Below are 25,620 nucleotides of genomic sequence, written 5' to 3'. Positions count from 1 at the left end.
ATTCAAGTCTGTTGCAAAGCTTCTGCCCCCGGATTAATGTGCTTCGAAACTGTCTGCTCCAGATGATCTAGTATCTCTCCTTTTACTAGTAACTCCTTTTACTAACACACATAACCAAAAGTTGGCTGATCATCAGAAAATAGAAAATAAATCCTTTAAACCTAATGAAACAGGGGTCACCTGACAAAAGGATATTTCAGATGCCACATAAGCAGTTGGCTGTTCCTCAAAGCATGTGCCTTGGGGACAAGCAGTGCTCTGGAGGAAATCACTGGGATGCCCTTAAGCATAAAACCCTCAAGACCGCTGCTGAACTCCCAAGATCTCACACAGAGTGGGATTAAGAAGTTTACAGGACTTAACACAAGAAAAGGCTATGCCGCTCCTCCCCTACCTCTGGCCAGCACCCCCCACCAAAGCCAGCACTCCACGGGCAGTGCCAGGACCAGCGTCTCATCCCACCCCACTGTGGCCCTCACGTGCCCACAGCCTCGACAGTGCTTACACTCAGATTTTGCTTCTGTCAGTTCCCAGAACATCAGAATGTCAGGCAGCCTGTACAGTTTCTATTGTACTCAACAAGTAGATATGAATCATTCATTCATCCATCTCAATAAAGTATGAAAATTGATTCTAAACATTCACAGATAACAATGCCACGTGCGATGTGTGCCCGGACAAATTTCATCATGCAAAGTGTTGATTTCTGTTTCCAAACAATATGAGTTCATGGTTCTCACATTCCTCTTTTTATTTATTTCTCAATGTACTAAATTTAGGCTTTCAGACTAAAGTTTATCTTTAGTTTATATTAAAAGTGGTCTGCTAACAACACATGTATACATAAAATATGAGAAAATTTAATAACTGTTGCTAGTAAAATGCAACAAATTTGAAAGCCATATCTAAGATCCTTTTAATTAACAGAGCAGTAAGTTCAAACTATTACTAACAATTCATCAGATACTTAATTCAGTTTGTAAAACTCTTTCTTTAAATTTTGACTTCTGTTGTACTTTCAAATATTAATTTTCTCCTAATATCTACTAAAAATGTGCGATTTTTAGTAGAATCAAATAATTTGTTTCAATAATCACAGTCTCAGGGCATAAAATTCTCTCATATGAAACATAACATGTGCTCTTTCGACATATCTGTTGCCCGTTTTTTTAAGGAGAAATCATATCTCAGGACTTACGTATGCACGGGAGGAACGGGAGTTTTTCCCAGCTCGGCATTTGAGTTTTACTGCACATGGGGTTGGCTTGCAGAACAAACTGTTCCCTACCTTCATCTCAATTTGTTTGGTGTCCAGATTCTGAAACAGCAGCTTGACTCGAGTTTTTCCATCATCTGAAGATCCCTTAAGCTGAGAGAATTTAAATCTCCATAGCACATTCTGTAAAGGAATGAAATTAATTAGTGATTTATAAACAAGAGCTGACTTATTTAATTAACATCTATTAATATGTTAAACAGCCTATTAGCATAAACACAGACATTTGCTTAATTATCCTATCTACACTCAGCTTGTGATAACTCGCCAGAGTGTGCACCCTCTCCGCCTTCAGTCTGTGCAGCTGACCTCCTCAGACACACCCCTCAGCCTGCTGCACGTCCCGAGGATGTATCAGCATCCAGGGTCCTCAATCCCACCTCTACCCTTTCTGATCCACTCTGTCTTCTCTTGGGTTTTCCTTTAAATATACTAAAAGCATCTTAAGATCATTGCTCTTTTTTCTGCTTGAGGAACTTTAGAAAATCCACTACAAGGCTCAGTTCTTCCTCTAGGATGTGAAAAATAGTCTACAGTGAAGATAAAATGACCAACATCATCCCATCCGTGGCTATGTGGAAACCAGTTAACCTTAAGTTTCTCAGGAACCATCTTAGAAAATGTGGATAAAGCTATCTTTTAACACTATTGCAAAAATTACTTAATGTTTGCTAAGGCACTTTAAAGATAAAATGTACTCTATAAATTCTTACTCTAATAAAAAAAAGCCTGCAGCAAATAAAACTTAATGGCTGTCTTTTATAAAAGCTAGTCCTTAATTATAGACATTTCATTACAATAAATCTTTATCTTCCTGGAAAAATCCCACTAGAGAACAGAAATTATTGTTTTTAGCAAGCTATAGGCTCAATTTCTGTTAAAAGCAATTATTTTGAAATAATGAATGTATTTTTCTCTAAGGGTCACAAAAGGGAGAGAAGCTGGGGAAAACAGAGGGCAGTTTCAGAAGCACTTTTATCCCTCTGACCCCAACCTGTTTAGTCACTGCTCACACACAAACCTCCAGAATCCCAGCCACGTCTTTCTTTTGTATCGAATGTAGGAGCTGAATAGAGTATTTTAAGTGCATAGAAAAGTATCAAAGAACATGTTTTTTCTAGATTTTGGGAAATCCAGAACTCTGTAGGGACTTGGAGACAACTCCTCCAGCTCTCCCACCTTCGCAAGGAGGAAGTGGCTTCTATGCCCACTCAGACAGGGTTGGGGGCCCAGACCCCTGGCATCAGGGTTTTTTTCAGAATTAGAATTATTGGAATCTCTCCAGAGTGAGAACATTCAGAACTCACACTTCAGTCACTTCTTCCTATGGTGGTACGTTCAGGAGGTGGCGCTCATATGCAATTCTTGTTATTAGCAGAAGAGGGATTTAAGTGAGCCACTGGGACAATGAAACAAACCACAGCAACCAGCTTGGGGGACCTGCCCCCTGTGATGACGACTGACCTGGAGAAGGCTCCCCACCTTCCCTCCACCCCTACACCTACCTCCCTTTCCCAAGAGCATCCTCGACAACCCACACACAACTCCACTGTCCTCGGGCATCCTCAGGACATCCAAGCCGGCCCTCTGAAGGCTGCAAGGGAGGCTGTGATTTCAGTCTCTTACACGTAGTTAATCTCATCTGCCTTTAAAATGATTATTACCTAGCTCTGCTATGACGAACCTGTGATCACACGTGTGTGTCATCGGAAGAAGCTGGAGAAATCTTGGATATGAAGGTTTTGCCTTATTTTTCACAAAATAACCCAAACCACTCTGTAAACAGTAATGCGTATTTGGTTCAAATTTTATTACGAAGAAAAAGCTCAAGAGTGGTCTACGCTCAATAGCCTAAAATCCCAGGAATAAGCTAAATTAATGTTTTCCATAGTATCACAGACAGCTGCTAAAATATTACAGACAAAACAGGGCAGAAGCACCTACGCGAAAGTCCAGTTTACTGTTTAAAGAATCCAAAGTGGTCCCCACAGCCAGTGCTTTCGGTGTATCGTTATTATCTATTGGGCCCATTGTTTTTACACTGCAACTCTCCTTAATGTTTACTGGTTTGGGAAAAATGCTGCCTTACTAGGCATACATATGCACAGTTCATCTGCTTAAAATCGTGTACAAATTTTACAATGTTGTCCTTGCTTAAGGTGGACACGAGTGCTTTCCCCAGCTTCTCGTGGTTTTGGATATGCCAGAAAACTGTCCAGGCACAGCTGGTGGGTTGCTCGGGCAACGGGCATTATTCCCTTTCTTCTCTCTCCGAGTGCAGTAAACATGGTGAAGCCAGAAAACAGCTCTGCAGAGCTGCGCTCCCTCCCACAGTGAGTCACTTTCCAACGCCAGTGCTGCGAACTCTAAAAACACGAATGTTTCTGAAAAAGAAACTGTTCTTTCCATTATGGATGATATTTCCACACATTCTCTTAGAAAGTGGGTCTAGCGGACAGTTAATTCCTGCAAGAAGGTCCTGGTGACTCTGGACCTCCTGGGTCAGAATGTGGCTTTCTCTCCACCTGCGCAGCTCTGGGGACGCCGCTGTGACCAGGAGTCACAGGCAAGCGCTGGCTTTCCTTCGACAGCCTCAGGAGTGCGTGCGACGGGCCGGGGGCTCCAGTCAGGTGGAAGCAGGCTGATGGGAGTCTCCGTTTTTAGTTCTCAGTCTCAGAGGACAGAAAACTCTTTTCTTGGTGTTAGTAATTAAAGAACATTTTCACAGTTAAGTGTGCATTACGTCAAACGTCAACGTGTATGTTTTATTTTTATGTGACGGGTTGTTAATAGTGATGATCACTGCTCATTTCCTTTTTAACAAATTTAAATTTTTAAAATACTGATGATAGAAAGTGATACTTGAATTCTTCATTGTTAACCACTGAGCGGTTCCAGAAGAGTCTGTGACATCGAGGATCAGAGCAGGTTGATTTTTTGGCATTTTCCTGGGAGCTGTAACTTTCCTTCTCCTCCTTCCTACTCAGGCCAAAGACCCGTCTTCGCTTTTTCTCCTACAAGGAACTCAATTCTTCTGTTTTCTTTCTTTTTTTTTTTTTTTCATTTTAAGCTGATCTTCTGCTCCTCCGCATCTGCCTCAATGCAACCTCATAAGGTTATCCAGTTCCAGTGTAAGGAACAGGCTCCCTGGGGATCAGGCCCAGCACCGGGACACTGTCGTGAGGTGACAGAACGATATCCTGAAGCGAGGGACACTGCTGCGAGGTGAGGGACACTGTTGTGAGGTGAGGGGACACTGTTGTAAGGTGAGCAGACACTGTCATGAGGTGACAGAACAATAACCTGAAGTGAGGGACAGTCGTGAGGTGATGGACACTGTTGTGAGGTGAGAGGACACTGTCATTAGGTGAGGGACATTGTTGTGAGGTGAGGGGACACTGTCTCTAGGTGAGGGACACTGTCGTGAGGTGAGGGGACACTGTCTCTAGGTGAGGGACACATTGAGAGGTGATGTTTCCTCCATCTGAGCAGCTGTGGCCGTTGTCACTTCTAGCAAGTAGAACGTTTCTAGTTTATTCTTGTTTAATTATTTTAAAAACTTCAAATCTAGAAATTTATAATGTATATTACATACGGTCTTCCCCCTTTTTTTTAAGTACAGAAAATATTTCCATGGCCAAACACATTTTTTTTCCTGCTTGACTCCTCTTTGTCAACGGTGAACGTGCTGAAGTTGGAAATAGCCGCCTGCCTTCCTCTGGCAGGGGCAGAAGTGGGGAACGAAGACATCTGGCCACAGGTGCGCTTCTGAGGTGGATGCCCACATGGATTCTTCGTTAAGATCTGGGCACTCATCAAGACCCAGAGTGTTTTTCCTAGCATGCGTTTGCTTAATAATCATTGCTGCCACATTGCAAGTCTAGCTTTGACCCAGAATTAACATACGAAAGGTCTAATTCAACAGCATGATGCATCATGGAAGTGCTAATTACCCTGTGAACACAAGCGTGGCAAATCCCAATCTGAGCATTTCCAGCCAAGAAATCTACTTGATTGTTTTCAGAATGACTTATCTAGCAGGAGCACGGAGAAAATATTTTTATAATTATTTCCTATTAAATAATGATTTAAGTATTTAATATCAATGTAGAAATAATTAAAAACCTAACAAATGTCATCCTATGTTGAAAACAATGAAGAGATCTAAACAAAGCAAAATTACAGATATCTTATAGATTTACAGTCCATTGGTTGACCCTTCACAGTTAAGGTGGGAAAGTTTTCTTTTAAAAATAAATTAGAATTTTGTAAACTCTTAAAAAAAAAGAAAAAATAAATAAAACTAATAGGAATACAAGCAGCAAGCCTCTGGAACAATTTTCTTTTTATGCTGTCATATGCTGTTTTTATTTTCAGTTACTCTATAATTACAGACTAAATATATCAGTATTAAGCCAGAACTTCTTGAAACAAGAAGTAATCATAAGAAAAATGTGAGGTCAAGTGTCCACCTTCAAAGGAGAGTATGCCAGTAGGTCACAGCCTCTGTACTTAAGGTTCCGATGAGCAAGATGTCTTAATTGAATTTTTACGGAAACTTGACTTAAAGAAAGACACTGAACAGGTGCAACTAAGAAGGTGAGAAGCCTTCCTGGAAGGCAGATCCCCATGAGCGGGGCTGAACTGGGGACAGAACCTGCTGCTGGTGCAGGCGCAGCTGCGAGAGCCATGTCATGCCAGAGCGGCCAGGCAGGGCTGCCCTCCACACCACGCAGGTTCCAAGGGTCCCCATGGTTAATGCCACAGGTTTATTTTAGCACCATTGAGCTGATCCACTTTGTCTGTCAGATGGAGGTGGCTACATGCTGCAGATCAATCCGTTTTGATGACAAGAGCTCAGTTTAGTTGTACAATGCCATCACCAGGAAATCTAAAACATTGTGGTTCTACCCTAAAGGGTTCACACCCCAGTTTTGAATAGCACTAAAAGAAAAATTAGAACTATTTAAAATTTGTATTGGGCCAATTTTAGCGCTAACCAGGGGAAAAGTGCTGGACTCAATGACAGGAAGTGCCCCTCGGGGTCCCTGAGCCCAGGTCTGCAGGCCTGTGCCCAGCACAGAGCAGACAACCAAAGACAAAGGAATATCCTAGTGAGAGAAAGACACAGTGCAGTGGCCAGGCAAGAAAGGAAATTCACGGGCAAAGGAAAGCAGAAGACGCGCCATGGCCAAGAGCACGCGGGCAAAGCAAATCACAAATGACCACTCCTATCTCAGCTCCCTAGGGACCCCGCTGGCCACTCTGGCAGGAAAACGTGCCTGCTCAGCAACTGAGCGTGTGAGAGGCTAAGGGGCTTGTCTAGGGTTGTGCTGATGTTCCAGTGGCCATTTCTTTTTATTCACGTGGGCCATTGAGAACTCCATCTTCCAACAGTGTCCTCAGAGGGACGTGAAGGGAGTAGGGAGAATGCTGGACCCCCTCTTCCAGGACCCCAGGACTACCGTGTCCTGGCCTTGTGTAAGACGGAGGGTGGTTATAGGCAAATCCTCTGGCAGTCACAACAGGAGGAAGTGGTGGCATCTGTGGATGCTGTGCTGAGCCCTGAAAGTGGCACGAGACTCACTGGCTGGGAAGAGCCTTGTCTGTGAGTGAACCGCCACGCCAGCACCCCGCAGAGGAGTCCCAGTGAGTGCCTGCAGCAGCCACCGGGTGGTGGGTGCGTGCTTTGCTCCTTGGAAGGAAAGGCTCATGGGGCTCTTTTCAGGTGAGGGAACTGTCCCAGGGCCTCCATGCCCGCACTGCTAAGTTTAGCCAGAAAGGGGCACGCAGGGTCCCACAGGCTGCAGCTAGTGGACTACGCAAACCTGCTCTCAACGTGGAATAGGGAAAGTCTCAGTTTAGATTTTCTGAACAGAGCGAGCGACAGTTGCAGATCAGGTCTTGTATTTGCCACACGCACAGAGGCTTTTCCGTACTCTAGGACAGTTGCTCTAGCATTCTGCTTATCTCAGAAGGACACACATAGCAAGGCTGTGAACAGTGAGTCCCGCAGCTTGCGACCGGCGGGTCCTTATGGCAGACCGGGTACGGAAGGAAGCACCCCTGAGCGGGATCAGGGAGTCGTCCACCCACAGTGTGACCTCAGGACTGGAAAGACAGACCATGATGGAGAGCAGACGTGAAATCCCTTCTTCATGTTAAGCCTGTATGCAGATGCATGTTGTTATCATTATAAACACTCTGTGCACCCCTGTTGTAAACACAGTCTAGCTGTTTCCCCGGGAGGAAGTACAGTAACAAAGACCACATGAACTTCAGTTCTGTAATTCTGGAAAGGAAGCCCCCTCCTGCTCCAGCACAAGCTTCTCACCGTCTGCACTGTTGACATGTTAGAGCCGCCTACCCTGTGTGATGGGGGTGTCCTGCGCACTGTAGGATGCCAGCAGGAACTCCCCTCCAACTGGTGACAATAAAAAGTGTCTCCAGACATTTCCAGTGTCCTGCTCCAGAAGAATGGAAAACCAGCCAGGGCAAACTTCTCAAGGAGATGGGCACCGTGTCACAAGTTCTCATTAACAGTTGCAGGGACTAATTCACTGGAGAAAGTATCCCAGGTTGTTAAACATGGAAGCTTGGAAATAATTCTGAGAAATGAATCACAGCTTCTAGGAGCTTTGAGGTGAGGCTTTACTCACTCAGGGTTGACTCTGCACACTGAAAAGCAGGTGAAGTTTGACAGTGCGTGGGAGTAGTGTTCAAAGAGTAACTGCAGGCATTTGAAATTTCGATGCACATCATAATGGACTTAATAAAGACGATGTTAAATAAAATTTATGGAGGTCATTTTTTGGACTGAGCTCTTGCACTGGGCCCAGCAGGCTCGACCAAAATGGAGCCACTCATGCTAAATGACACCCAATCAAACAAAATTTAAGAAAGCAGGAAGGTCCTCTAACAGACCAGCTGTTCCTAAAAACAGTCGATTTCCAGCAACCAGTCAGAAGTGGCCCAGCAATCTGAGCCAGTTCTTCACACTGAGGAAGCCCCCTTGGCTTTAACCCTTAGGAGAAAAGTAACTGGAAGCAGCCTGATGTTAACCAATCCACTTCCTGTATCATTATATGTCTTCCTTCCTGCTCAAGTTACCTTACAAAAATCACCACTACACCAATACCTTCCCATCTAACTCATCTTTAATTAGCATATGGAGTAGATTTTTTAAATAATCATATGACAAAATATTGCCTTTGTCTTTGGAAAACATTTCTTAACACTTATGTAGTTCAGTGAGCACTCAGATGCTAATGGGAATGGGTCTATGTCCTAACTGCTCACATTTGAAGTTTCATGCAGAATAAACTGAAATCAGTGAAGCTTTATATCTGTGGAAACAGCACTCAATGAACTCTGCCAGCTACGGGTGCTATTTTTCTGTGACCAGAAATGCTCAGGTTTTAAGCTGGCAATAGTTAGCATTTCTTTTCCAAGTGTCTACCTGCGTTGTGTGGGCCTTCCTTTGAGCAGAATCAAGAACACTCACCCTGTGCTTCCCTCTCTCACTTTACCCCAACCTGATGCGGATCATGTTCCCAAACCCCATTCAGTCTCCATTACCTGGGCTGTAGGGTTTGTGAAATCCTGGGACCCTGAGCTACCAGAAAGAAGATAGTCTACAGGGCCGGCCCATGGTGCACTCAGGAGAGTGCAGTGCTTGGGAGCGCAGCGGCGCTCCCGCCGTGGGTTCGGATCCTATATAGGAATGGCCGGTGCGCTCACTGGCTGAGCGTGGTGTGGACGACACCAAGCCAAGGGTTGTGATCCCCTTACCGGTCAAATAAAGACAAAAAAAAAAAAAAAAGAAGATAGTCTACAAAGGCAATACTTAGATGCACAATCCATCAGAGTCGGTGGCAGCTGTCAGACATTTATATGTGTCAACATCCCTGACGTGCAATTAAAATGCATTGCGATGGCCCTGTGGATTGACTGTCGGCCTCTTACCTTTGTCTTATTGTCGAAACAGGTGAAACCCAAAGCGAAATCCACTGTGAAACACAGCGTCTCTCCTTGCCAGCTGCACATATATGTTTTGGACTAGAAAAGAGGATTAATTTTGAGAAAACATTCTTTAATGATGCTGTTTAACTTTAATTATTAGTTGCAATATTAAATCCCGCTTAGTAAAAAAGCATTTGCTTTAAAAAGGCCTAACCATGAAAACCACGTGGAACAAAACTAGAGGACCCACCGTCACACAAAACCTGCATAAACATTTACAGACACTCAGTTCTTTCTTGCTTTTTGTCTATAGGCGAATGTTTCCAACTTCGTAAAAGTTGGAAGTCTTTATAGGCATTGCCCTAACTAAAAATAAATGAACAAAACGGAACCTAACAAACCTCTATTCAAAAAGTCTTTTTGAAAACACACACTACATTATTAAATTTCTTGTTTGCTAACTCATTTTACATATTCTGTAATATGTTCATTTTTCTTTTGCTTATACAGGAAAAGAGTTGGGCTGGGAAAAATTCCCAGGGCTCACTGACATGTTCCAGTGAAATGTAGATGTGGCTCTTTCTTGGGAAACATTCCTAAGAGCAGTACCAGCAAACAGCAGAAAAACAGCAGCATTGATACCACCAAGAAAAGAAGAAGAAAAAAAAAAAAAAAAACACAAACACAAACAAAAAATAAAACAGAAAAAGAGCACAGCTCTCAAACTGAGAGAATTCCTACAGTGAGGGGAGCGCGGGTGGACGGCCACCTTGACTGACATGTGACCTCTCATGAGAAGACGTCACAGCTCGCTGGGGACACAGCAGAGATTTGTGCTTTAAATCTTTTCATACTACTCTAGACAAAAGGTACAAATAAGGAAACATGACTCCTATTATGTTGGCAAAAGTTGTTGTTAACAACCTTTCTAATCAATCTGCAGGTAAAATTTCCCCATTCAGAGGAGAATCTGAGGCCACCCATGTGAGCTGGGAACATACAACTGTGATTTCCGGGCATGTCCTACGTGCCAGTGCTGAACGCTGGCAGCTCCCGGATCTGTGCACAGTTCTTGTACAAGAACGAGGATAGGGTGCATGTGCCCTCTCCGTCTCTGCCTCTGCCTCTGTCTCTCTCTCTCGTCTCTCTCTCTCTCTCTCACACACACACACACACACACACACACACACGGGCTGGCTCGCACATTCGACTGAAGCAAAGGTAAGCAGGGAGCCAGCTGCACTCTCACAGTCACTGGCTCTTCACGCGTAGTGCCCCGACACACACTCTTGTGCCAGCCAGGAGGCGTCTCGATGGCGTTTGCCACATGGCTCAGAGTCTCTGATGTTTCATCACTTGTCTCTTTTTCTTCCCTGGTCCTCTTCCTAAATAACCGAGTAAATGCCTTGAATATCTTTCAAGTCTGTCGACAGTCCCCGTGGAGGCTGTCACCCACACACTGGCTGGGATTCTGTGCCACTCAGCTCACAGGAGGGCGGTGAGCAGACCCGAGAGGGGAGGAGCCACTCTCCTTGGTCTTGAGACAAGGCCTCCTGAGCCTCCCAGGGGACCCAGCCAATGCCGTGCACATAGTAGATGCTCACTGTATACTCCATATGACATTGGTGCTTGGGATGAGGGTGGGAAGATGGATCTTAACTGACAGCTGGCCTGACACGGTACCTGCTGGCTCCCTTGCTTGCCTTTTCTGAACCTGACTCAGAATGTGGAGCATCGAGATTCTACTTGGAAGTCCTCAGGAGTCAGTGTTCTCCCAACTTACGTTGGAAGCTGCTCTATTTCTAGAATTTATATCTAGTTTTCGTAAGATATGAAGTAAAAGTATTCCGTGGTAACTGCTGTATTTCGTGTAGATAAGTCACTAGCACCATAAGACCGACAGAAATTGTAAGCAACAGCTGATACAGCTGGATGACAATTCACACAGATTATTTTTCAGTGATTATAGACCATCTTTGGCTTGACCTTTGGGGAACAGGAGAAAGTTATTCTGGAAGGTTGTTTATTGCATACATCTGCATAATCTCTAAAGGGGCTTACAGTAGAGGAAAAGAAAAGGCTTCAGACTAAGGGACTCAGGCTACACAAAATCTCATGTACAGAATTAATCAACAAATAACCTTCCAGACACAGAGCATCTCATCATTTGCATTTTTAGAACTTGAGCAAAAAAATACAGTCTTAAGAAATCTGTTCCCCCATTACTGCAGGATTCATTGCCACAAAGTAGTCACTTTATAGAGCTTTACAAACACAATCCTTTCACTTTAATGAATGTGTGAAATGGACTAATTGTTTTCGTGCCCCTTTCACACCCACTTTTTCCCCCCTGATGCACTGGGTGAAAATCTGATTGGTACGTCAACCGAGTCCTCGGGGGAAGGCTTGCCTCATAGATTGCTCAACAGATGTCTATAAAATTAGGAATTTAAATATTTTTTATGATACTTATGGGGAGAATTTCCATGTAACTTATTTGGTATAATCATTTGGAGTTTTCCAAGATATTGAAGCTACAGGAGTAACTTATTGGGATAACATCTGATCTACTGATAAAACTACAGATGAAAGTTATACGCAGAGCGTCCAGTGATTTGACTAGAGAAAAGGAAGGTGTCTTGTCTTACTTAATTCTATCTGCAGCACGATCACAGTAACCACAGAAGAATACTCCACTGTTAACCATGGCTTTTTGTATGCAACAAAGCTTTTTCAACAAATTAATCATATTAGGGAAAACGTCCTAAGTACCTCCTTTCAAAACTGAACAAAATTGAAAATAAATTGTAAGATAGTATCAAAACTTTTTATATACAAATATCAAAGAGGTCTTATTAGTAGAAGCTGAAAGTAAATGGCTTTGAAGTTGGGCTTTTGGAACAAAATAAAGAAAGAGCATTAGCAAAGACCAATTTATTTTTAATGAAACTCAAAAACCTAAAGCATAGAATTACCCAGGGAATTAAAAAACAAAAACAAAACAAAACAACAACAACAACAAAATAAATAACTAAGGATACCAGCAATAAAAACGGCTTTCTCATCTGTGTTCCTTAATAACAACAACAGGCTGGGCAGCTGCTATTTAAGCAAGATGTTTTAATGATAGGAAAAGACACAGAAACTTACCCCCATTTGATTTGATCATTTTGCAGTACAGAAAACGTTCTTAAAATAGTTAACAGTAAAGCAAACAGTATACAAAAGAAACTGGAGTCCAACATAACAAGTATGCACCTCGCTGGTTTAGGTAACCTAATATTTTATTAAAGACTTTTTGTCTATATTCATGGATAATACTGGTCTGTAGTTTTCTTTTCTGTCTGGTTTTCCTATAAGGGTAATGCTAGCTTCAAAAAATAGATGGGTATTTCCTACCTTTTTAGTCTGTTTATTTTCAATAGGCTGTGGAGAATTGGTGTTAATTCTCTTGTCAACATTCAGTGGAATTCTCCAGTGAAAGCATCTGGGCTAAAGATTTCTTTTCTTAGGAGTTTTTAAATTACAGTCAGTTTTCTTATAGTTACAGGGCTATTCAGGTGGTCTGTTTCATATGTAAGGAGTGTGGCCGTCTGTGGTTTGGGGGGAAGTGGTCCTTTAGCTTAAGTTTTCGAGCTTATGAGTTTAGAGTTATCCATCGTCTGCCGTCTGCTTCATCTCCGATACTGGACATTTGTGTCTTCTCTTTTTCTCTCTCTTCGTTTCTTTGCCAGTCTTTCTAAAAAAAAAAAAAAAAAAAAAAAAAAAAAAAAAAAAAAGACTGCCAAAGAACCAGATTCGTGACTCGCCGATGTTCACTATCGCTTTCTTGTTTTCAGTTTCACTGACTTCTGCTCTTGCTTTGGATTTGCTTTTCCTTTTCTAGTTTTTTGAGATGGAAACTTAGAGTTTTGATTTGAGACTTTTCCTCCTCTCAAACGTGTGCTCTTAATGCTATAAATCTCCCACTCGGCACTGAGTTTGCTGTGTCTCCCAAGTTTTGATCTGTTGTATTTTTATTTTCATGTCATTCATTAGCTTTGTATTTGCCTTGAGACTTCATCTCTGACACACTGATTATTTAGAAGTGTGTTGTTTCCAAGTGTTAGGAGATTTTCCTGTTAACTTTCTGTTATTGATTTCTAATTTGTTTCCCTTGTGGTTGGAGAACGTACTTTGTATGGTTTCAATTCTTATAAACGCGCTGAGGTTTGTTTTATGGGCTGGGATGTGGTTTTACTTGGTATACACTGCACGGGCACTTGAAGGTGATGTTTATTCTGCTGTTGGCAGGTGGGTAGTCCTGTAAATGCCTATTGTATTTGTTGGTCCATGGTGCTGTTGAGTTCTTCTATGTCTTTGCTGCTTTTCTGTCTAGTTGTGTGTTAGTTTCTCTACTTCTCCCACCAGGTACAACAGGAACCCTGAAAACCTGAAACTGGGTAATTTATAAGAAAACAGAATTTACTTCTTACAGTTTGGAGTCTGGGAAGTCCATGGTGCAGGGGTGCACCTAGTGAGGGCTTCTTCTGGGTGGTAACTCTCTACAGAGTCCCATGGTGATGCATGAATCACATGGCAAGAATAGCAACAATGCTCCCATGTGCTCCTTATAAAGCCCCCAGTCCATGCCCATAACAACCCATGAAACCATCAACCCATCACTCCAAGAATGGATCAATACACTCACAAGCACACAGTCCTCACGATCAATCTCCTCTCAAAGGCCCCACAATTCAACACTGACAGATTGGGAATCGAGCTCCCATGAGAGCTATGGAGGGACATACAGACCCCGCAAGTGGTCTGTCAGTTGTAGAGGGGGTGTTGATTATTCAAGTATAATTGCAGATTTGTCTACTCCAAGTCTATCAGTTTTTGCTTCATGTATTTTATAGCTCTGTTGTTTGGTGAATGAATGCACATTTCGGATTGCTAAGTCTTCCTGATGGATTGAACTTTTATTATTCTATAATGCCTTTCACTATATCTAGTAATTTTCTTTGCTCTAAAGTCTACTTTATCTGATAATATAGCTATTCCTTCTTTCCTTTGATTGATGTTATAGGATATATCTCTTTTGTCCTTTTACTTTCAAACTGTCTATATTGTTATATTTGAAATAAGTTTCTTTTAAACCGCATATAATTGAGTCATGTTTGTTAATCCCCTCTGCCAGTTTCCGTCTATTAATTGGTATATTTATACCATTTCCATTTAATGCAGTTATTGACACCTTAAGACTTAAGTTTGCCATTTTATTTTTTGTTTCCTGTCTTTTTTCTCTGCTATTTTTTTTGCTTTGCTTTTTTCCTGCCTAACCGTAAGTTACTTGAAATTTTTTTAGCATGCTGTTTTGATCTTTCTGTAGGTTTTTGAGTGTGTCTCTCTGTATGGCTTTTTTAGAAGCTGCTCTAAAGTGTATGCACACAGCTGTCATCACATTGTAACTGACGTAGGAAAACCTCACCTCTCTTTTTTTTTTTTTTTTTTTTGTCGTTTTTTCGTGACCGGCACTCAGCCAGTGAGTGCACCGGTCAGTCCTATATAGGATCCGAACCCGCGGCGGGAGCGTCGCCGCGCTGCCAGCGCAGCACTCTACCAAGTGCGCCACAGGCTCGGCCCAACCTCACCTCTCTTCACATTCCTTTTCTCCTCCGTATTTACTTAGAACCACATTAGACAGCGATATAAGTTTTGCTTCAATGAACCATAAAACAAAACTTAGAAAACTCAATAGGACAAGAACAGTCTATCTGTTGTGTTTATTCTGTCCTTCCTTCCTCACGGTCCAAGGTTCCTTCTCTTATCTTTTCCTCTCTGTTTAGAGATTTCTCTAATTCTTGTTGAGGACGTCTGCAGATGACACATTGTCTTAATTTTTCTTTATCAGAAAATGTCTTGAAAGATATTTTCTTTCTCGAAAGGCATTTCAAATGCATATAAGATTCTGTGTGACAATCCTTTTCTTACAGCACTTAAAAAATTCTTGGGAACTTCCTTCTGGCCTCTGTAGTTTCTGGTGAGAAATCTACTGTCATTTGAATTGTTTTTTAATAGAAACACTATTATTTCTCTCTGGCTACTTTCAAGATTTTTCCTTTTTATTAAGTTTTCAGAAATTTAATTATAGGGAGTCCTAATATGCACTTATTTGGGTTTATTCTGTTTGGAGTTTGCTGACCTTTTTGAATAGGTTTGTGCCTCTTGCCAAATTTGGGAGGTTTTCAGCTGTAATATCTTTGAGTGCTTTTCAGTTCTGCCTGCCTTTCCTCTGCTGGTTCTCTAATGACACAAGCATTAGCTCTTATGTGATGTCCTGAGGGCCCCTGACACTGTGTTAGGAACCTCTTCCAGTCTGTTTTCTCTGTTGTTCAGATCAGGTAACTTTTGCTGGTGGGTCCTCCCTGCGTCCTTCCACGCTGCTGCTGCACTCGGCTACTGAGCTCTCAATTGCAGGGGCTGCAGCTTTCATGTCTAAAATTTCCCTTTGGTTCTTCTGTGTCTTTGCTGTGACTTTAGATTTCTCTGCTGAGGCTTTCTATTACTTTTTCCACTTATTTCAGTATATTCACACTTGTTTTCTAAACCACTTTTATCATGGCTGCTTTGGAATATTCCTTGGATATTTCTAACCTCTCTGTCATCTGCATCTGGTGCTTGTCTTTGGATATTCAGTCTGAGGTCTTCCTTGCTCTTGAAATGACAAGTAATCTTTCCATTGAAATCTGGGTATTTTTGTATGGTAAGACTCTTAATCATATTTAAGTTTTCCGTGTTTACTTACTGTCTCTGGTACCACTTAGCAGGGCAGGGGGCAGCCCGTGGTGATAGAAGCCCAGGTTTCCCTCTCGGTGTCTGCTCATACCCCAGGAGGCCTCTCTGGGCTTCCACTCCCCACCCGCTCTCCACCGGCACCACCGTGAAGGAGGCTTTGTGACCACATGTCAGTAGTGAGAATCCTGACCCCATATGGCCTCTGCAACACCAGCTGGCAGGGGTGTTGGACCTCCTCATGGCCGAGGGAGGACAGAGCCAAGGCTCAGCCTTCACTGTCGTGGGTGAGAGTGGGCACTGTTTCCTGTGGTGCTTACCCAGAGAGGAATGGTTACTGTCTAGCAGTTTTCCTGCCTACTCGGCTGCCCCTTTCCAAGAGAGCAGCTTGCATGGGGCTTTTCTGGGTCTGCACCTGTTGGTGTTTCCTGGTTGCTGGATTCTTCAGCTCTAGGTCTGGGACAAAGGAGGCAGAGGCAGAGCCCAGAGATGTCCCGCCCTGTCATCCTCAGGTTCCACGGCCCAGCCGCTCTGCCATCTCCTCCCACCTTTTAACATCGTCTCATGTGCTCCATTATAACGTTCAGGGTTACTGTTGTATGTAGCGGCAGGGACAGAGGAAAGTGTCTGCTCCACCTTCCCAGCAGCAGACACTCCCGATTAATTAGTCAAAGACATTATTTGTTGAGTTAGTGACCACCACATGATACATTCATCTAATAAAGTTAGCAATTAAAAAAAATAAACTTACTGCTATTGAAATTTCAGTTTTAACTTCCTGTGGCATCCCCCAGGGCTCCAAAGCACTCCTGCACTGTTTAGTTCTTTATGTAGAACAAAAGTAACAGAGAGACAATGCCAGGCTCTGTCACTGCCCTGATGACCACTAAGGCCACTGCAGTATGGGCTGCACAGGTGGTCATAGCAGCTGGCCCTCAGCAGGCACAGGGCCACAGGGCCACAGGGCCACCATTCGTGTGGACTCTGCACTCTGTTCAGGATTGTGCAAGATGCATGAACCTCGGCCCTTCCCCACTGTCTGCTAAGGACTGAGCATTCATGCTTCTCTGTTTCCTGAGTGTGTGTGAGGCTCCTGTCACCAGAAGAAACAATGGGTGGGTCTGGAAGGGTCCCTGCCCTCAGGAAGCCCTTTGTGCAGGAGGAGGAGGAGCACAGACAGTGCTGGAGCTTCCACGGGTCCCCGGGTGCCTTCTTCACAGCGAGCATCACATACTGGCCTGGGGTCCATGTGGAGGAACCCACGGCGGCTGCTGGTGGTTGAGTATGGAGAGAACTACCATGGGTCTAAAACTGTCCTGTCCTGGAGAAGCCCAGCTGTCCCCTCTTCTGTGTGCAGTGAGCTTAACTAATCACTCATTGGGGTTTCTAGGGCTGCAGGATGCCATGACCAGAATTCCTGAAGTACCTCTCACTTAATCCCTGAACTCCACTGCAGAAAATTAAATGTGCTGCCATGCCAGGAAAATCAAGATAATAAAGACTTAGATAGCTTTTCATAGGGCAGTAGTTTGTGAACTAAATCAGGCTGTGACTAAAAAATGGTATCGAATAGCACATCCAAGTTCATTTTCAAATATGTTAAAAATTTGCACTCTGGTGCTATTAAATAAAGACATAAAGAATAGCCTTTTATGTATTATGGAGAACATGAAAATGTGTTTAACTGACGAGCTAGAATTAACATAGGAGCTAGAGAAGTGAGTCTACTCATTAACAAATGTAAGAACCATAGAACTGTTTGAAAAAATTCAGGAGAGGATATGAAAATGTAAAGGGATCACCTTGGAGTCAGCAGCTCTAATTGTGAGCAGGCAAAACAGTCACCTCACAATCGTGGGAGAGCATTCCCCAGGTGGGTTTCTGGGGCTACACATTCCCAGGGGTACACTGCTTATGCCCAGGTGGGGACGACAGGCCCCCGGAGGCCAGTGTCTTCCTCAATCTAAAGCAGACTTGACTGTGAATGAAACCTACAGAAACTACCTTACCTGACAACAAGTGTCACAACGATGCGAGTGGACCCTGAAAGGATTTTCTACAGTATTTACAGAGTAGTTGTAGTAGTAGCACTGTATTTAAGGCACAATTCCAGGATGTCAAGAACCATGCCAAGTGCTTTACATTAAATTCTCATGGAGTCCTCGCGAGACAGGGGCTCTAATCCTCACTTTGCAGATGAGGGACGGTTGGGCAGGTGCACAGCTTGCTGGAATGCACAGGCGACACGCCCATCTCCTTGTCCCCAGGCTTCTAACTTTACTGCAGGCATAACAGAGCATGAGTCTGGAAGTGCTGTCTGTGCTTCCACACTTCTTCTGGTATGTATGGGAAGAATTGTGTCCCCAGAAAGACAGGTTGAAGTCCTAGTCTCCAGTGTCTGTGTATGTGACCTTATCTGGAAATAGCATCTTTGCAGAAGCAGACAAGATGAGGTCATGCTGGAGTCGGTTAGGCCCTAACCTAATGACTGCCGTCCTCACGAGAAGAGGAGACAGAGACACAGGGAGGAGGGAACACGTGGGGACTGAGGTGGAGACTGAAGGGAGGAGCTGTAACTCAAGGCGCCCTGAGATCCCATCACCAGAGCCGGGCCAGCCAGGAGGAACCTGCTGCCCCTGGAGACTCCAGCGATCTGGGCCCTACCAACCCTTGATCTCAGACTCAAAGCCTCCAGAAAGGAGGGGACACGTTTCTGTTGTTGTAGGCTGTGTAGCTTGTGGCCGTCTATTAGGGCTGCCCTAGGAAACTGACGTGGTGCTCGTCTGGCAAGGCCAGGAGAAGTAACGTGCACAGGTGTTTTCAAGGCATCGGGAGGACAACGGTGCCTGGCGGTCTCCTCCTCTGAATCCTTGGGTGCTGGCATCACACCTTATTGGGCCAGAGGATCTGGGGTGGGGCAGAAAGATGAAAAGGAATCGTGAGGGGAGGGGGCAGAGGCAGAGAACCAGAGTGTGGTGGGGGGAGAGACAACGTGGTGGTAACCGGGCACCACCGAGGCGGGGAAGACGTGCTCGCCTGTGACTCTTGGTGGTTTCGATTCTGCTTCTCCACTTTGGAATGGGCGCTGCTTTGGCCTTTCTTATTTCCACTTTTTAGAAGTTGTAATTAAAAATGTATTATTATAAATTAAAATGAATTAAAATTATTATACACGTAAAAATGTATCATACTTACATTCTCACACCTTAAAATCCCCTGCATCCCTCCCCCGGGACAAGCGCCATCTCAAATTTCCCCTCTCTCATTCTCCTGCTGCTCTTTGCAGCCTGCGACTTTCAGAGCCCTGGACAAAGATGCGACAGCTTTACAAGTGTCTGAAACTCATAGAGATGCAATCAAAATTATTCCAACCCGTGCCCAAAAGCCATGCTTACGAGTTTTTTCAAAAGGAGAGAACCGAACTGAGGTTAGCAGAGGCAGGAAAGTGGGAAGGCAAGGGGGTACGGGAGGACTTGGTAAAGGGCCACAAAAACGATTACATTGCATAATGTCGAATACACTAACTATCCTGATGGGAGCATCACATATTGCACACAGGTACCCGTATTCAATGTGGTGCCCCACAGATACGTACAACCAATTAGGTATCTATTATAAAAAGTTTTTGCTACTTTGTTTCTTGTCAACTCTCAGTATTTCTAATTATCTGATTTCTGTCTGTCCAGTAAGTGTCCAGCATTGTCTCACTGTGACACCAGCTCACACTTCCTGATCGTGAGCGAGGCCACCCTCCGTTCCTTCTGACCTTCTCTGCCATCCTTTCCTTCTCTGCTCTTATCCCGAGAGTTCCTGGCCCTGTCCCATGGCTGTGTGTTCCAGGTGGAGGCTGGATCACCATCTGCCCAACCAGGAAGGGGAGCCTGAGAGGAGTCGGGCCTTGGAGGCCCAGTTCTGAGGTTTTAGCAGTCACATGTGGGTGATGTCTGGAACACAGTCCATGCAAACAGCTGTAGGGCAGCTATTTTCATTTAACAGGGATGTGCAAAATGGCAAACACCATAAGGCAAAGTAATTGTGCGCATGTTCCCTTGAAGGTGAATGTCCACATGATGTTATTTCACGTGCTGCTGTTCAGCCTGGACAAGCCCCGTTCAGGTGGTGAGGCTGATTCTCCACAGAACAGAGCATGCGGCTCTGCAGGTGGAGGGTAGTGCTGGCCAGGGTGGGTGAGCACGTGTGGACCTACAGTGGGTGGAATGCAGCCTTCTGACCACCGAGGTAGCACACAACAAGCCAGATCTCCTCCCACAACCACCTCGGGAAACACGAAGGGCAGGAGAAGAAATACCCCTTCATGCCCACAGAGCTGCTGCTCCCTAAGGCTCGACAACTCCTGGCCATGTGTGGGAGGTTACTCTCCGGGAGTCCCATAAGGCCACATGCTCTGTCCCACTCACCTGAGAGAAAGTCAGGTGACTTTCTGTGTCCTGTATCTAGGACTGAAGCAGAAAGGGAGAATGGGCCCCTCTTCTGTACTCCATAAACACAGTCCCATGAGCACAGCGAGCGAAGCTCTGCTGTTAATGAGACTCCCCGAAGACCATGACGTTCTCAGCACGTGTGATCTGTGTCCCACCATGAGTCGGGAAGCTGCGCTGCACGGCGTCCTTCCTTAAAAGGGGTCCCACACCACAGGCTCAGGAGACAGCTGCACAGGAGTGTGCAGTGACAGTGGAAAACATGTGGAAATGCAGAGCACAGAGGTGCATGAGCCGCTCAAGCCCTGGGCCCCGTGTCATGCTGTGGTGGTACTAAGAGCCTGTGTCTTCCGTGCTTCTGACACAGAGGTGGACGCGCTTTCCTTGGCTTGTGAAATGTGTGATGAGAGGCATTTGGTGGTGTGGTCATTGACACAGGACCTGCCGCCTGGATCCAGCCTGAGCAGAGGAGCCATGGGCATGTTATTTAATCCCCTGCCCCTAACGTTTTCAGCCCACAAAAATGAGGATAGCAACAGTCCAACTGCATGGATTCTGTGAGAACAGACGAATGATAAACGTAGATTCTTCAGCCGTGCCTGCTAGGTCGTGAGCACAGAGCGGCCAGTGGCTGCTTCTGCAGATGTTCTGTCCAGTCCTGTGATGGGCCTTTGGTACAGACAACATACGGAGGATGGAGCAGAGCCACAGGCATGCAGCCAGCAGGGGAGGCTCTGCCTCCTGTAACTCTCCCTCCACTTTGTCTAGATCTCCTCAAGTCACTGCATTCTGGGGGCCACAGTTTTTTTTTTTTTCCATATCATTGCAATACACGCCTTTGGGGAGAAGGGTTAAATGTAAGCAATACTTATGTTACTAAGATGGTAACTTACTGAAAAGGATATTTTTTCTTAAAAGAGTCACTTTCCCTGTATCCGTCTCTATGTCCTCTGGGGAAATTGCTCTGGGGGGACAATCCTGTCAGATTTGGGGGGAGAGGAAAGGCCTGGTTTCTGTGGTTGCCCCCCCCACTCTGACTCACAAAAACAGCATCCATCCGGCACACGGGCCACTGCAACCTTCACCTGAGAGTTGAAAAGACCAGGACTCAGAGCTGTGAAGCGCTCACAAGCCCACATGAGGTGACAGGAGCCAGCGCTGGCAGGAGGGAGTGGAGACCACCCCACAGGACCCTCCCTGTTAGGCACGTCAGGCACCCGTGTCTCCCCAGCACACCGAGGATTGGACCCTGAAGCTCACATGGGACAGCGAGTGCACACAAGGGCCTGGGTCTTTTTTTCTGCAGGCTCGAATTCTACCTCCAGACATTGTGACGAATCTCTGAGGAATAATATCTGAAGGACGATGAGGATCTCTGAAGGACGGTAATGCCCGGCAGAAAGTGCAAATTCTCCAGGTGACGCTGACACGAGGGCTGAGGGCTCTGGAACCAAGTGATTGCAAAAGGACAGCAGCAAGAGAGAGAGAAAAGGACCAAGATGGTCAGGAAAAGAGCTTCAAGAAGAGCAGCAGCCAACAATGCCAAGCCTGAGGCTGGAAGGAATAAGGAGTAAGGCAGACCACTGGTGTGAAGGCAGACTCGTGGGGCCAGAGGAGACCTGCAAATGCGGAGGCTGAGGCAGAGACGGAGGCGCTGGCAGAGGGAGGTTGTACATGTGCACGTGCATGCATACATGTCTATATTTACATGAGTGTGAATGTACATGCACATATGTCGGCTGGGTGTGTGTGAGCATGCATGCATGTGTGCTGTGTATACACGTGTGCATGTGTGCGTGCACATGTGTGTAGCTTGTTGGTGATCTTGGGGAGTTGATCATATGGAAGACAGCTTAGCAGCATGACTTCAGGTGAATTCATGTTTCTGATGACACGAATTTCTCCCTGCTTCCTTTAGGAGATTTACATTGTCTTATGACAAATCTCAGAACTTGTGCCTGCCAGAAAGGAGGAGAAACAGGACAATGACACACAGCACGGCACATCAGTCCCGTTCTGCATGGCCTACAATGAAGTAAGAGCCATGGACAGGGTCTGGTCATTTTGCTCTCAGCAGGCTTTCCAAGGCCATGAACACAGGCACTGCCCAACAAACACTGTCCAGCAGGGAAAAATAACCAATGCTTATGTAGCATTTACCACTCTCCAGGCACCGTCCTAAGCTTATGAATACCAACCATTTACAAATATCACAACAGCTCTAGGGGACTAATTTCTCTCCCCATTTTATAGATAAGAAAACTGAAGCAAAGACAGGGTTGAAAATCTCCCTGAGGTTCTCTTGCTGGCAGGCAGAGAAGCTGGGACTCAACCCCAGGTCTGCTTCTCATCACACACCCCACTGCATCCGTGAGGGGAGGTCTCAGAATCAGCAACAGTAAAGAACCTGTGAGGCAGGACAGAACAGGGACATGCTCCAGGGAGGACGCTCGTGAATATTCAGGCTGGGTCAGCACTGTCCACCTCCTTGTTTTGCAGTTAATGAACCCATGATGAGCTGGCAACAGTGTGACCACCCTGCCAATCAGCATGCTACCCCTGGAACTTTGTAGTTTTTGAACAGAATTTTAAAAGCATAAGAAAACACAATGCCTGTGCACAAGGAGGAACACAGCACTGCACATGTCCAAAAAAGTTCAGAAACTCAGGAACGTGTGACAGGAAGCTGATGAAACCTTGTATCAGCCTGTTAGACCTTAATCACTCTAGATACTCCTAACAGCTGAATATCCCTTCCCTTAGTTAAGATAGAAGGCCACCTCCGTCCCAGAACAGCATGTAAATCCCCCCCTTAGGAATGCACGGGGCATTCCTCACTTGTGAGCACACCCGCACACTCTCCTGTGTGTACTTTCACTTTGCAATAAAGCCCTGTTGTATGCAAGAGTGTTTCAGCCTCCGTCCCTCTTCCTTTCCTTTAGCTGTGTGAGTGCTCACCACCACGCGGATCCCTCTCAGTCCCATGAAAGATTTTTCTTCATGGTTTGACCAATAACCTAGAACTGCCATCTGTTAACACTTCCATGACCCTGTCCCATGCCTCCCTGGCCTGGCTGGTAAGACTCTTGTGTCCATTGGGAGGAGTTCCTGGGGCTCACAAAGCTGACTTCTTCTCACAAGCCCCTCATTCTCAAAGAGAGACGTGCACAGAACACGTATGGGAAGGCACAAGCTTCTGTGTGGAGTGAGTGACATGAGTAAGTTGTTGACAGATTTTCTTCAGAGTAAATGTAGTTTCTAGAACCTAACACATCACCGGAGTGTAGTAAGAGTTTTAGTTGTACAACAAATAAAACTGAACATGTTAGCCATGAACACAAATGTCGAATTACAAGATATAACACGGATACAGTGTTTGCAATGTGTGCTGTAGTTCACAGTAGCTTTGATTTTCTGCTTCTTCTGTGAAAATCTATTTTTAAGTGAAATTTTAAAAGATAAACCAATTTAGTCTTGCCCTACTCAGAAAATGCTTGGCATTGTTTTTAGGGCTCCATATATAAACTTTATAAATCAATCCGTTTGGAGTCTATGCCGAGATGAAATGTGCTCTAGTTTCCAGTTCTCTTGTGAGCTTTTGGAGAGTCCCTGATCTGTGAGATGGCATGTTATGGAATTGGTGTTACGTTGGAAAATGATGCAGGATCCCTGCCATCACTGAGCTTGTATTCTAGAAAATGTTTGGGCTTGTGCATCTCAAACACATTTTCAGGTCAAATTGGTTGTTCCCGTCCTAACATCGTTCATCAGAGCCAGAACAGTTAAACGTTGGAGAGAGAGAGAATTTAAAAATGAGAACAATTAATAAAAGCTAATTTGGCTGTGCTCTTCCCATGATAAGAATGTTAATTGAAGTATTGGATTAAGCTCTGAAATAAATTAAGGAGCAGAAATAGAAACATTACAACCAGTGTGCTTAGTTCCAATGTAATTAAATTAAGCTATAATGATTTTTAGAGAAATAAATTGCCACTGTACCAATCTATGCTCCAATATCTTTCTGAGAAATATTCAGAAGCACTAATTTGTACCAAGAACACCACTAAGTAGCATTCTTCACAATTACACTGTAGACTTTCAGTTATCTACCACTGAGATGATTCGATTTAGACTTTTAAAACAAAATTTCCACTGAGAGCATAGCTCCAATGATCTGGCCCTATTTCTCACCAATAGTTATGTTTCCGTATTCAAATAGCTAATGAAAAGACTAGCTATGAAATGATTCAGTCCCCAAATAGTCATCTGTGTCTGAGACCCAGTTCAATCCACTCAGCATTTACTTGGCAGGTGCTTCTGCACTGGTAGAATAAAGAACGACCCACTGATTCTGCTGTCAGGTGGCGCACGGTGAGAAGAGCATATGAAGAGGTGCATTGCAAACCCACAAAGACAAGAGAGAGAGAGAGAGAGAGAGAAGGCCACACCAGGATGCAATGGCGGCAGCAAAGGGGTTGGAGCACAGAGCACAGGGTGAAAAGTCCAGTGGCAGACAGGCCCACAGTATACCCAGTGCACCAGGGACCCTCCATTCCAGACAGGCTTGGCAAGCCTGGTGGGAATACAGGACTGGAGCCTCAGGCACCATCTTGGCTTCTGCAGATTCTCTGCAGGAAAATGGCACCTCCTGACACCTGGTCTGTGCCACTGACAAATTAATTTATAACCAGGTATGGACAAGAGTCCTACATGCAACCAAGGAAGTGGCTCCATGATGCTTCATGTCGGTGCTGAGGAGCACAAAGAGACTGTGGGTCTCAGGAGGCCTCCATGTTGGCCAAATGGAGATAAAGGAGTGGAACCCAGATAGGAGTGGACATAGCCACCCGAGTCAGCAGGACTCTGGGTGTGTGCTGGCAATGGTGAGTTCAGGCCAGAGATGGAGCCAGGACCTCAGCCTGATCCAGGAGCATGGTGGCAGGTTTGGGACTTGGGTGGGGGCAGTGGGAGGAGAGTACAAACATGCTGCCTTCCTCCAGCACGTAGTGGCCTGGGTGAAGCACCCAGATCCCTGCAAGGCTGCTGGTATTTGAGAGGCATGGAGAGGTGAATTTTCCTTCCCAGAGTGGACAGCACTCAGAGGAAGTAAAATCCAGATGCTCTAGGTAGCTTAGTTACAGCCTTCTGTGGCCACATCCGACTTGGCAT

At 44.9% G+C, this 25,620-nt stretch overlaps 1 protein-coding gene across 1 annotated transcript in view; it reads right to left on the bottom strand.

Annotated features, from left to right (window-relative positions):
* SNTG2 (syntrophin gamma 2) overlaps window positions 1–25,620 on the bottom strand; it is a 264,787-nt gene that overhangs the window by 41,300 nt on the left and 197,867 nt on the right. The window contains exons 15-16 of the mRNA XM_063078807.1: window positions 9,242–9,334; window positions 1,289–1,399 (exon numbers count right to left, since the gene is read on the bottom strand). Of these exons, the coding sequence (XP_062934877.1) occupies window positions 1,289–1,399; window positions 9,242–9,334 (204 nt within the window). The remainder of the gene's footprint in view (window positions 1–1,288; window positions 1,400–9,241; window positions 9,335–25,620) is intronic.

This window comes from Cynocephalus volans, chromosome 14 (genome assembly GCF_027409185.1).
Source record: "Cynocephalus volans isolate mCynVol1 chromosome 14, mCynVol1.pri, whole genome shotgun sequence".
Classification (NCBI taxonomy): domain Eukaryota; kingdom Metazoa; phylum Chordata; class Mammalia; order Dermoptera; family Cynocephalidae; genus Cynocephalus; species Cynocephalus volans.
This window is presented reverse-complemented; position numbering and strand designations above follow the sequence as displayed.